The following is a 12,521-nucleotide window of genomic DNA, read 5'->3' on the forward strand; positions in this document are numbered from 1 at the left end:
TGGGCCCCAGGGCTGAAGCCATTACCGGCACCACTGTGTGGCGGGTTCCTTCTGAGGAGCAGAGCAGCGGGGAGGACGGAGTGAAGGCCACAGCTGAGGCAGACACCCCCTTCCGAATCTGGAATCCAGAGTCAAGTCGTGCATCAGCCACTACCCTCCCACCAGCTCTCAGAGCATTTCCCTATGGAGGAGAGGCTGCCTCTGAGTGTCTGCTGTTCCTGAGTGTCTGTCACCCCCTGGGGCTCAGAACCCACAGGCAGAAACCTTTACAGGCCCTCCTTACCCGGTAAAGGCCAGAAGGGACGTGCACAGAGTAGATGGCGTCATCCTCCAGCTCCTGGGGGTACCAAAGTAAGCATTAGAGAGGGTCTGTGGCAGCCCCGCCCTGTTCCCACCCCGGGCCCTGCTGGCCACTCACGGTGCTGTGGAAAGGCTGCAGCCGGCTGCTGAGCTCATCTCCAGGAGGGGCCCCATAGGGCTTCAGGGTGGAGCCAGGCTCGTACATGGAAAAGGCCTGGCGGTCCCTGCGGTGCGAGCTGCCACCAGGCGCTATGGACACGTGCTCTGCCCGTTCGCTGGGTAGTGGGGATGTGGGCATTGGGCCCTGTGGCTGCCGGATCTGCAGGTTCTCTGCCTGCAGCTTGTGGATCTGGGGGAGAGTATGAGAGCAGAGTGGGTCAGTCTGGGGTCAGAGGCAGGGTCTAGGCAGCGGTTCCTGGTTGGCAGGGTGGCACCCCCCTCATGCCAGCCCCACCACAGCTCACCTCCTTCTGCAGCTTCCGGAGCTCCTCGCTCAGGCTGCTGTTCACCTTCATCAGCTGCTGCACCTTCGCCTCGGAGGTGGCCAGGGCCTTCTTCAACTCTAGGTGCTCCTGCAGCGTCACGGCCCCATCCGACAGGTCTGAGGAGTCCATGCTCTGCAGAGCGAGGCCACCAGTCAGCCCCAGGCCAGGGTACCGAGGCCCCTGGGGCGGCTCTCGAGGTGGTGCCCAGCCCGTTGGTCCCCAGGACCCTAGGACCCTGGGGCAAGGGCAGGGCAGAGGCCCAGGAGAGAGGGAGGGCTGAGCGCTCAGACCCGGGCGCGATTGCTCCGAGCGGCACCAGTGCTGCGCAGGGGCTCCTGGTCGGTGTCCTCGTCCGAAGCCACGCTGTCGTAGTCGTGCTGGTCGTCAATGTCGCTGTTGCGGGTGGACAGCTCGAGGGTGTCTGAGAGTAGAAGCCGGACTCTTAGATCAGGCCGCACAAGCTTGCCAGGGAGGCTCTCCAACAGCAACCACCGCCCAGCCCTGCCCACCTGTGGGGCTGCTCAGGCCCTTGCCCTGCTGTCTCCGCTTGGCCTCACTGAGAATGTCAATGATCAAGGTAGCAAATTCCCGGGCATTGAAGCGAGCCAACTTCTGTCGCCCCTGCAAGGTGGAAAGGACCGGGCTGGTGTGAGGGCAGTCACTTCCAGCAGACACAAGGAGGGGGACACAGAAGACATTTTTTCTTTTTGGGGGGCGCCATACCCAGCAGCACTTGGGTTACTTCTGGCTTTGAGCCCAGAGATCACTCCTAGCAATGCTCAGGGGACCATATGGGATGCTGGGGATCGAATCTGGGACAGCCGTGTGCAAGGCAATACTTTTTTTTTTTTGTTTTTTGGGTCACTCCCGGCAGCGCTCAGGGGTTACTCCTGGCTCTGCACTCAGAAATCGCCCCTGGCAGGCATGGGGAACATATGGGAAGCCGGGATTCGAACCGCCGACCTTCTGCATGAAAGGCAAATGCCTTACCTCCGTGCTATCTAGGCGCTCTTGCAAGTGCCCTATCTACTGTGCTATCACTCTAGCCCCCCCCCCCCCAAGTTTTCTGATGAGCAATTCCGGGGTGGCAGAGTAGGGCAGGGGTGAGGGTATCGGGTGCTCTGGAAGCTGGATGATCCCCTAGTGCTCTTCCATGTTCCCTAATCCCAGTACCAGCTGGGCCTCAAGGGAGGGCCCACAAAGGCAGAGCCTGACACATCCAGGCCAGACAATGGGTGGCCCAGGCAGCACTGAGATTCAGAGGGGACACACACCCCTCAACCTCCCTCCCCACCCAGGAGCTGTCAATCCCTCACCTGGTTTCGTGTGGCAGAGTACTCGGGGTTGACAGGCAGGAAGGGCACGGCACTGCGCTCCGTCACCAGGGTGCTGTGGTTTTGGGTGGCCAGCCACACTGGGGGAGGGGTGGAAAGTGAGGAGCTGAGCAGGCCTCAGAGTTCCCCACCCCCTTAGTGAGGGCAGGCCCAGCCAGGGTCTTCAGCAAAGATGGGTGAGCAGGCCAGGACAGCTAATGGAATAGGCGACTCCCTCCCGACGTCCCCACCAGGAGTTTGGGCTGGAATCTGGCTGTGGCCAGAACAGAGTGATGATGTAGGGGGGCGGGGCGGGGGAGAGAGCCAAAGTGGGAGGCAGCCAGAGCAGAGATGAGCCCCAGTGGGGGGAGGGAGGGGATGGTTTGGGAGAAGCAGCCAGCTGCCTCCAGCTTAGCACACTGGGCTCAGCTGCCCCCAGAAAACTGCCTAAGAGAGTTCAGAAAGGCAAGGTCTTATATGAAGTCTACCAGGGACGACTCCCTTTCATTTCCAAGCCACGCTCGGAAATGCTCAGGGCTAACTTCTGTCTCTGACTCAGGATCACTCCTGACAGTGCTGGGGGACCTTATTCGATGCCAGGGATTCAATCTGGGGTCTGTCACATGCAAGGCATCCACAGTACTATCCACAGTACTATCTTTCAGCCCTGCGGGGACCTCTTTGTAGACCCAGATGCAGCAGCAGAGGCCAGCCTTTCCCCAGCAGGCAGCTGCTCCATCCCATTCAAGGCCTCCATTGGCCTTCCCAGCTCACCAGCATCATTTTCTCTCCGATCCACCTCGTCATACACGTCCATAGCAAGTTCCTCAAAAAGCCTGTTACTGAGCTGTAGGCAGAAAGAGGGGTATAGGCTGTCAGAGTAACTGACCCCAAGGCAAATCACAGGATGGCAGAGAAGAACAATGGCATGCGCCCCTCATGCTACAAGCCTCTGTCTGTCTCTCTCTCTCTCTCTCTCTCTCTCTCTCTCTCTCTCTCTCTCTCTCTCTCTCTCTCTCTGTCTCTCCCTCTCTTTCTCTTTCTCTCTCTCTCCCTCCCTCCCTCCCTCTCCCTCTTGCTCTCTCCCTATTCTCTCTCAAAATATACTATTTCCCTTCAAAGGGCGGGACAGCCACTGAGTGGGTGCTCAAAGGTGCAGAGCAGCTTCCACAGTGGGTGTCTCAGCACTTACCGCTTGCAGCTTCTTTTTGGCAGCTTTGGCCAACTCAGACAGATCCAGGCTGTGGACAAAGGAGGCAGATGGGCACAAGAAGGGCAGAGTCCAGACATCAGAGGTGGTCCAGCCCCTACCAGTGACCTCCCCAACATGCAAGGATCCCAGGGAGATGACCGCCAAGAAGTCAAACACCAACTGCCTCCCCGTGCCCTCCCCTTGGCCCCAGCCCTCCCCCAGCCTGCACCCACGGCAGGCACCATATACCTCTGAGACATGCACTTTTGCCGAGATCTAAGTCCAGAGGAAGGCAGCAGAGGGAAGAACAGGACAGAGGCGGCAATTACCCAGGAGTAGGCCAGCAGACACATTCCCGCATCAAGCTCAAACCCATCTCCACGCACACGCCAGGCCCCAAGGTCACAAAGCTGAGCTCATTCTGCCCCATCTGCATCCTCAGGGACTTGTGCACGCCATAGGCCCTGGTCCCGGCACCAGTGTCAGCTCCTGGCAGACACCTGAAACCTCTCTCACCCTGGCCATTATTCTTTCTGTCTGGGATTTGTAACAATTTCTTCCTCTCTTTCCTGATGGTGCCATTGATCAAACCCAGGACTGTACAAGGGCCAACAGAGGTGAGTGTTCGGCTGCTGAACTCATCCTGAGCCCATAGTTTTCCTATTTTTAAATCTTGTCTTCGGGAATACAAGTGGAGATGCCTGGGGATCATTCCTGGCAGGGACTAAAACCAGGGTGAGCTGCATACAGGGAAAGTGTTCTATCACCTGCCTTAATTTTCCAGCCCCTGTAACTGTTTCTTAGTCCATTTTACTGTTTCTTTTTTTTTTTTTGGGTCACACCCAGTGGTGCTCAGGGGTTACTCTTGGCTGTCTGCTCAGAAATAGCTCCTGGCAGGCACAGGGGACCTTATGGGACACCAGGATTCGAACCAACCACTTTTGGTCCTGGATCAGCTGCTTGCAGGGCAAACGCCGCTGTGCTATCTCTCTGGGCCCCATTTTACTGTTTCTAAAATCCTTTTTCACCCAGTAGCTGAACTGATCTCTCTTAAACATCTTATTATCTGTGGTCACCAAAACACTTAAATAATAACTGGTATACCTGGCAACAAAAAGCTCACTTTAGAAAACATGCTCAAATTGTTGCCTGCATCATCTTACTGAGTCTTTTCAACAGCCTAGAAAGACAGGAACACCTTCAAATTCCAGGCGTGGAAACCCAGGCCCAGCAAGTGAAATGGCCTCCAGAGTCTCCATCTTTCCTGCCAGACGGATACCACCATCCCCTTTCCCATCTGTGCTGGTCACACAGGCTTCCTTCCCGGATGCCTCTGCCTCTGCTGCACTCCCCACCAGCCAGTGATGACACTGCCACCCTCTCTGTTACCTCTGTCCCAGCCTAACACCAGCAGCCGGCTCTGGAAGGCATCTGGTTAACATTTTCCAAGCAGAATTGGACCAGAGAAGCGCGCACGTGCGCGCACGCGCGCGCACACACACGCACGCGCACACACGCGCGCGCGCGCACACACACACACACACACACACCATCAGACCAGAGAAGCGCGCAAACACACACACACACACACACACACACACACACACACACACACACACACACACACACACACACACCATCAGGCACACATTCTCAAGCAGAATTGGACCAGAAAAGCAAGGAGTAGTCTTGGGGTCTCAGAGGAGGTCTTGGTTGAGGGATCTGAGGGGCCCAGGCCACACTATCTTCAAATTTGCCTGCACAGGCCTTTGGGGAGAAAGAAAGCCTTGTCAATGAGCAAGGCCCAAATGAGAGAGACTTGGGTATCAGGCATGGGTATTAACAACGGCCACTAGGTGGCGCTGGCAGCCATTCTGTGAGCTGCATGAGCATCTGAGGGTGTTTTCTAAGAGCCGGCCATCTGGGCCCTTAAGAGGCAGAATTGCCCAAACCTTCCCCATCCCCTCCCCATCAGAATGTAGTCAATTCCCTACAACCCATCACCTCCTCACTGAAGAGCATCTGTCCTGGGTACAGATTTCACTTGGGGTCAGCACTGATAGGCCCAAAATCTAGTGATTCACTCATTGCTCCTGTGTGTGTGTGTGTGTGTGTGTATGTGTGTGTGTGTGTGTGTGTGTATGTGTGTGTGTGTGTGTGTGTGTGTGGTGTGTGTGTGTGTGTGGTGTGTGTGTGTGGTGTGTGTGTGTGTGGTGTGTGTGTGTGTGGTGTGTGTGTGTGGTGTGTGTGTGTGTGTGTGTGTGCGCGCGCATGCCTTATACTGAACAGGCACGGTCCTATGCTAAGCTGAATCTTTCTTTTGGGAGTGGGGTGGGGTTAGGCCACACCCGGTGGTGCTTACTCCTGGCTCTGCACTGAGGAATAACTCCTGGCAGTACTTCGCAGACCATACGGGATGCCAGGGATTGAACCTGGGTTGGTGGGTTGCAAGTGCCTTACCTACTATACTATACTATGGCTCTGGTCCCAGGCTGAATGTTTCTTACCTGCCTTTCAGTCCAGCATTAGGAAATGATGGGACCGTGAAATGCTTGTGATTCAGGGGGGCATGTGGGAGGTTGTGAATGAAGGGCCCCTAAGTCCCCAAGCCTGGGAAGGAGGGATGAAGGCTCTGACCGGAAGCAGCTGAAAGGCACCCACCAGCATAAAGTGGGTACTCACCTGTCAGCCATCTGTGGGATGATGTAATGCCCATTCTTGTGATCTGAACAAAAATAAAAATGCCAAGTCACTGGTGCTGGGAACTTTAGAAGCTGGGAGCCCACCTCACAGTCATGAGCAGGGTCTGACATCCCAACATATCAGGGCAGAGGAATGAAATAGGCCGTGCCCAAGAGGCCTGGAAACTGGGGGAGTTAAGCCAGCCCATCCTATTCCCTACCCCAGCCTGCTGCCGTCCAGAGCTACAGCAATTTCACAGGAGTCTGTTGCCTAGCAACTCCTTTCCCAGCAATGGTGTCACCACGGTACCTGATGCTGAGGTGTGTCTGGGTCCACCTGCCTGGCAGGGTCGCCTCGAACTCTGCTCACCTGGTTTGCGTCCACAGAGATAGAAGGCCAACCGGTCAGTGAGTTCATACTGGCATTCGACTAGCCTTTCCGCCAGCTCATTGTGCCCCGCCTGCCTGTGGGAGGGGACACGGCTCAGCTCCACAGACCTGCCTCCTTGCCTCACCTACAAACCTGCCCAAACCTCACCTCCAGCCCGCCCTCACCTGGCATAATCAATGGGTGTGCGGCCATTGACATCTGGGGAGCCGGGGTCAGCCCCGTACACAACAAGCAGCTCAGCCTGCAGTGTCTGGCCAGCCTTGGCAGCCACGTGCAGAGGTGTGGTACCCTTCTCTGGGTGGAAGAAGTTGGCCTGGGCACCCAGGGACAGCAGGCGCAGACATGTTTCCAAGTTGCCTGTCCGCACGCTTGAGTGCAGTTGCTGCAAAAAATAGAACGAGAAATGTAAGCGCACATGGCCCTCCCCCTCCCTCAGCACGGCCAAGTGAGGGGCCCCCACAGGGAGGACAGGGACTGCCCTCTGAGAGCTAATGCCATCTATTGTGGCCAAGGTACTGCCTGCCCTGTGCTGCGTCCTCCTCCTGGAGCAGATGCTACCCTTGAATCAGGAACTATCATTTTTTCCCCCAGTCTGTAGATGAGGAAACCAAGGCTCTGTCAGGCAAAGGTTCCAAGTTTTCCAGTATTCAGCAGCTAAGGAATTTTAACCTCATGTGTCCATTTGAGAGCTATATGACCTCATACCATCTCACCATACTTTGTTCTCCTTTGGGGGCCATACCCAGTGGTTCTCCGTACTTAATCCTGATTCTGCACTGAGAAATTACTCCTGGAGGCTGGAGTGATAGTACAGTGATAGGGCATTTGTCTTGCATGCAGCCAACCCGGGACGGACCCAGGTTCGATCCCTGGCATTCCATATGGACCTCTGGGTCTGCCAGGAGCAATTTCTGAGCACAGAGCCAAGAGTAACCCAAGTGCTGCTGGTATGGCCAAAACAAAACAAAAAAGAGGAAATTACTCCTGGCAGGTTCACGGGACCATACAGAGTGCTGGTGATTGAACCAAGGTCAGGCACATGCAGGGCATGTACTATTGTTCTTTTTCTGTTTGTTTTTTGTTTTGGGGCCACACTCAGTGGTGATCAGGGGTTACTCCTGACTCTGAGCTCATAAAATGCTCCTGGCAGGCACAGGGGACGATATGGGAATCCAGGATTCGAATCAACACTAGTCCTGGGTCGACCGATTGCAAGGCAAAAGCCCTACCACTGTGCTATCTCTAGCTCCTGTACTATTGTTCTGACCCTATTTCCCCCTCTTTGGAGGGGGGGGGGTTGGGCCATACCTGAAGTGCTCTGTGTTCAGGTATTACTCCTGGTGGGAACTGGGGGACCATATGAGATGCCAGGGACCAAATGTGGGTAGGCCACATGTATGGCGAGGTACTCGGGCCCATTTCCCCCTTTTAAAAATGGCAGTGGGAGGCACTGGAGCAATATTACTGTAGGTAGGGCATTTTGTCCTGCATGTTGCTGACCTGGCTTCAATCCCATATGGTCCCCTGAGCACTGCCAGGAGTAATTCCTAAGTGCAAAGCCAGGAGCAACTCCTGAGCACCACTGGGTATGGTCAAAAAGAAAAATAAAGGTGGAGGAGTCTGAGAGACAGCTTAGTAGGCTGGAATGCTGTGCACAGGGAAGGCCTGGGTTCAGTCCTGCCACCACAGAGCATGTGGTTCCCCAGCACCGCCAGGAGTGACCTCTACATAGAGGCCACTGCACACTGCTCTGTGGCCACAAAAACAAAACAAATAAGTAGTGATGGTGTCAGGGACAGAACCTGCTGGCTTCTACATGCGACATTTCTGCTCTACTAGGGCCCCATCCTGGCTCCAACTGATTAGTCTATTCCTGCCACATGCCCACGAGTCTCACCAGACTAGGCAGGCTTTAGGGGACTTGGGGCTCAGTGGTGATGAGGGTGGCTTGAGGGTGTGGTGGATGAGAAGAGCAGAGGCCCACCCGCCTTCACTCTGGACCCCGCAAACCTTGCTGAGGTCCTTGGCAGTGACGCCGTCATCGTCCCGGCAGGGAAGCTTGTGCACGAAGGCCAGCATCTGGTACTTGGCCCTGATGAACTCGGATTTGATGGGGCTGTGAGGGCACACAGGAGGAAATGGGGAGGCGATGTTTGTGTGCTCAGATCTGCCCACAGCCCAAACCACCTTACAGCTCAGGTCCACTCACTGCACTTTGTCCTGGGGGTTGGCTTTGCGCCGGCCACTCTGCACTTGTGCGGGGTCCAGCAGCGAGTGCTCCCAGATGGAGTTGGCACCATTGCTGGCGAGTGTGTGTACCATCTGCAGTGGAGAGATGCCAGTGAGACTGCCCACCGGGCACTAGGGAGCACACCTCCACCCATGCTGGCCATAGCCCACATCACTAGAAACAGCACCAGGGGCCTGCTGGGGGCCGGGCACATCACACCCCACTCAGCCCGGCCTCTGAGGCTGAGCACAATCACGAGGTAAGCACGCCCATGTTCAGAGAAGGTAAGTGACCTGCCCAATGCCATGGAGAACAATGAGGACACAGAACAGTCAGGGAGAGTGCGCAGGTCTCGACATTCCCCACGATACTGCCAAGCGATGGCTGGGACTCACAAGGTGGGTTCTATCAGAATAGCTGCTGCCCCTGCAGCTGTGTATTGGGGGTAGAGGATGCTCCCCCAGCATGCATGTGGCCATACCTGCAGCAGTGTGGGTGGCCAGGCGCTGTGGCGAAGGTGCTTCACAATAGAGATGTGGCGGCCCAGGCTCCGGTGTACACTGCAGCACTCGTCACACACCAGCACTCCCCTGCTGATGGATGCCCAACCAGGGTCTGCAGAAGGGGGAGACAAACACAGGGTAGTTCCCCTGAGCACTTGCTCAGCCTGCATGAGGCTCCACATAGCTTCCTGTGAAGCCCCCCACATGAGATGATCTGCATATGCTGGAGAGGCAAGACTAAAAGTGCTTGCCTTGTACTTGGCTGACCCATGTTTGATCCCCGGCATCCTATAGTGGAACACTGCCAGGAGGAATTGACAAGTGCAGAGCCAGGAGAACCCCTGAACACTGCCAGGCATGGCCCAAAGAATAACAAGCAAAAAATTAACGTGTTGGATACATGTGGGGAAGCCCACGACAGAGCTTCCCGGCCACATGCTCAGAGCACATTCACACCACCCTGGGGTAAGATTCTGTTTTGGTTTGTGGGCCCCACCCGGCAGCACTCAGGGGTTACTACTGACTCTGTGCTCAGAAACCGTTCCTGGCAGGTTCGGGGGACCATATGGGTTGCCAGGGATTGAACCCATGTCCATCCTGAGTCGGCAGCATGCAAGGCAAAAATGCCCTACTGCTATGATACACTCTAGCCCTGGATGGGATTCTGGCACAAAGCCTATCTTAGAACTAAGTGTTGGGAGGCTAGCACGATAGTATGGTGAGGATAGTGCTTGTCTTGCATGTGGCTGATCTGGGTTTATCCCTGGTACCACACATGGGCTCTGGAGCCCACCAGGAGTAAGCCATAAGCACCACTGAGTGTGGCCCAACACCCCCCCTCCAAGATTTGAGTGTTGGGTCTCATAACATTTCTGGAATAACCCCCATAAGCGAAAGTAGCATGCCCTAATTCTAGTATGTATTACAGCCACAACACCTTAAAGTCAAAAAATTATAAATAGGGGGTTATCTGCATCCTACACATGCTCACACACTCCTGTCACGTGGGAGGGTTTTCCCTAAAGGCTCCCAAGCCAGTAAGTTCCCCAAGTCCAGCCCTCTCTACACAGCTTTAACTCGCCAGGGATGTGAGGTCCCCAGGGCCAGCTCAGTGGTGTGGTGGCTTCCTATGTGAAGCCACCTAGACCATAGCGCAGGCTTTCCCCAGGGAAGGAGAGCACTGCAGGAGTCCTAGACAGGAAGCAGTACCCCCTGGGTCCCCAGCCATGGCATCCCAGCCAGTTTCCATCCCGCCTGCACCCCAGCTTTGAGTGGGTTCACTCACCTGCCTGCCCAGCCCTCACACCCTCATCCTGGCAAGTAAGAAGACTCTTGCAACAGCCAGGCAAGGTAGCAAATGTTATCTCTGCTGAAGTGACCAGGAAACAGTGGCTCATAGCTAGAGGGCTAGGCTCGCTCAAGGTCACACAGCTGCGGGGTGGCTGGGACAGAGATGAGTCTCAGGCTCCCAGAGGCTAGGCTGTGGCTGAACACTCTGCCCTTTTGCCCCCTATGCCAGAGAAGCCCCTAGTGGGCTTCAGCCCTGGGGGCAATTCTCCACTCTTGGGGGAAGTGTATTTTTTTTGTTTTTTGTTTTGTTTTTTTTTTTTGGCCACACCCAGTGTTGCTCAGGGGTTACTCCTGGCTATCTGCTCAGAAATAACTCCTGGCAGGCACGGGGGACCATATGGGACACCGGGATTTGAACCAACCACCTTTGGTCCTGGACCAGCTGTGGCTGCTTGCAAGGCAAAGGCCGCTGTGCTATCTCTCCAGGCCCGGGGGAAGTGTATTTTGAAAACAAGAAGGGGGGCTGGAACAGGAGCTTCTGGGAGTCCTTCTCCAGGGGCAATGGAGATGCTACCCACTCACCCCTCTGGGAGAGGGGGAGGCAGCGCCCAGTGCAGGCTGTGGAAAGGTCACGAGGCAGAAAGCAGCCATTGTGCCTTGGTCAGTGGGGGCAGGGAGCCTCCCTCTCAGGCCCCCCTGCCTGGCTCAGAAAACCCCATCCTGGGGTGGGGGCACTGGACTGAGGCTTTGCCTAGGGAGTCCAGAGATGGGTTCCCAAGGGGACATCAAAGGCTTGGGACAAGCATCTCCCAGCCAGAAGGGGGTTTAGCTGGGCCCTCAAGACAGCCATAGGGATCCTGGAGAATGCGGAGGTCCAGCTTGAGCTCTGCAGAGATGCCACCATACTCCACCCTCCCCCCCAACACTGTGGAGGCAGAAAGTGTGAGAAGCAGCTCAGTACAAGGCTACTTTAGAGGCCCTCCCAGTCCTCACACCCCCAAAACCAGCTGAGGGCAAGGAAAGGATGCACAGACTTGCCACCCACTCCCCTAGGAGCAGATTCTCTGGGGCTCACCATCTGTGCCAAGAGGGGGAGCCCTAGGGCACACTTGTGGTGCTGCTTCCATTCAAACAATGAGGCCTCCCCAACATGGAAAGGTCCCTTCCCCCACCCCCAAACACACTGGGTCAGGGGTCTGCCTACCAGCCACCTCCGGCTGCCCAGGCAGGAAGCTGGAAATGACGCAGCTGAAATTCCTCTTGTTGAAATGGTGGGGTTTCCTGTATGCGGGGAGCCGCCCAGTCCAGAATCACGAATGGGCCGCTCTGAGGCCTCCACCCCAGGCCTGTGTCCCCATCCAGGAAGTTGGGCTTGGAAAGACAGGCCAGGCACCTGGGCTGAGCAGATCCTGGGGTGCCACTGACCACAGCAGTGCTTAAGGGAGCAACTTCTGGGGAATGTGGTTCAAAGCTCTGCTTGATACATTCCCGGCTTCTGGGAGGGGTGTCCCCTCTCTTGCACAGTGACTCAAAATAGGAGTGGTGGGCAGGGGACACTGTCCTGGCCTGGGATACACTGTGACCAGCTCAGTTCTGGCCAGCACAGACTAGAAGTCCACCTCGGTCTTCTACCTATGCGTTAAACTTGGACCGGCCCAAGAGCTAATTCTCAATTCTCCTCGCCCATTCCTGAAGAGTAGGACCATGAGGTGTTTGAGTTAAGTCATGATTGTAGTTAAGACTTGAAGTCCTTTGGGCAGAAGTGATAGCACAGCAGTAGGGCCTTGCACGCGGCTGACCCAGGACAGACCTGGGTCCCATATGGTCCCCTAAGCCAGGAGTGATTTCTGAGCTCATAGCCAGGAGTAACCCCTGAGTGTCACCAGGTGTGGCCCAAAAACAAAACAAAACAGAGCCGGAGAGATAGCATGAAGGTAAGGCATTTGCCTTGCATGCAGAAGGTCAGTGGTTCGAATCCTGACATCCCATATGGTCCCCTGAGCCTGCCAGGAGCAATTTCTGAGTGCATAGCCAGGAGTAACCCCTGAGCAAAACAAAACAAAACAACAACAAAAAAGGTGGCTAGAATGATAGCACAGTGGTAGGGCATTTGTTTGCCTTACACGTAGCTGATCC

At 55.7% G+C, this 12,521-nt stretch overlaps 1 protein-coding gene across 4 annotated transcripts in view; it reads right to left on the reverse strand.

Moving 5' to 3' along the window:
- The window catches only part of GIT1 (GIT ArfGAP 1), a 195,184-nt gene that overhangs the window by 177,787 nt on the left and 4,876 nt on the right, over positions 1 to 12,521 (reverse strand). For 3 of the 4 annotated variants that reach the window (XR_007494842.1, XR_007494843.1, XM_049771514.1), the window contains exons 2-17: positions 9,074 to 9,207; positions 8,572 to 8,684; positions 8,373 to 8,478; positions 6,527 to 6,744; positions 6,342 to 6,436; positions 5,973 to 6,015; positions 3,540 to 3,566; positions 3,291 to 3,339; positions 2,873 to 2,945; positions 2,102 to 2,199; positions 1,295 to 1,406; positions 1,076 to 1,206; positions 765 to 917; positions 419 to 649; positions 284 to 337; positions 26 to 118 (exon numbers count right to left, since the gene is read on the reverse strand). Coding sequence is in view for 2 of the 4 variants with exons in the window: in XM_049771514.1 (XP_049627471.1) it covers positions 26 to 118; positions 284 to 337; positions 419 to 649; positions 765 to 917; positions 1,076 to 1,206; positions 1,295 to 1,406; positions 2,102 to 2,199; positions 2,873 to 2,945; positions 3,291 to 3,339; positions 3,540 to 3,566; positions 5,973 to 6,015; positions 6,342 to 6,436; positions 6,527 to 6,744; positions 8,373 to 8,478; positions 8,572 to 8,684; positions 9,074 to 9,207 (1,730 nt within the window). In the remaining 2 variants the exon portion in view is untranslated. The remainder of the gene's footprint in view (positions 1 to 25; positions 119 to 283; positions 338 to 418; positions 650 to 764; positions 918 to 1,075; positions 1,207 to 1,294; positions 1,407 to 2,101; positions 2,200 to 2,872; positions 2,946 to 3,290; positions 3,340 to 3,539; positions 3,567 to 5,972; positions 6,016 to 6,341; positions 6,437 to 6,526; positions 6,745 to 8,372; positions 8,479 to 8,571; positions 8,685 to 9,073; positions 9,208 to 12,521) is intronic. The other variant, XM_049771506.1, reaches the window with a different exon arrangement.

This window comes from Suncus etruscus, chromosome 1, assembly GCF_024139225.1.
Source record: "Suncus etruscus isolate mSunEtr1 chromosome 1, mSunEtr1.pri.cur, whole genome shotgun sequence".
Taxonomy (NCBI): Eukaryota; Metazoa; Chordata; class Mammalia; order Eulipotyphla; family Soricidae; genus Suncus; species Suncus etruscus.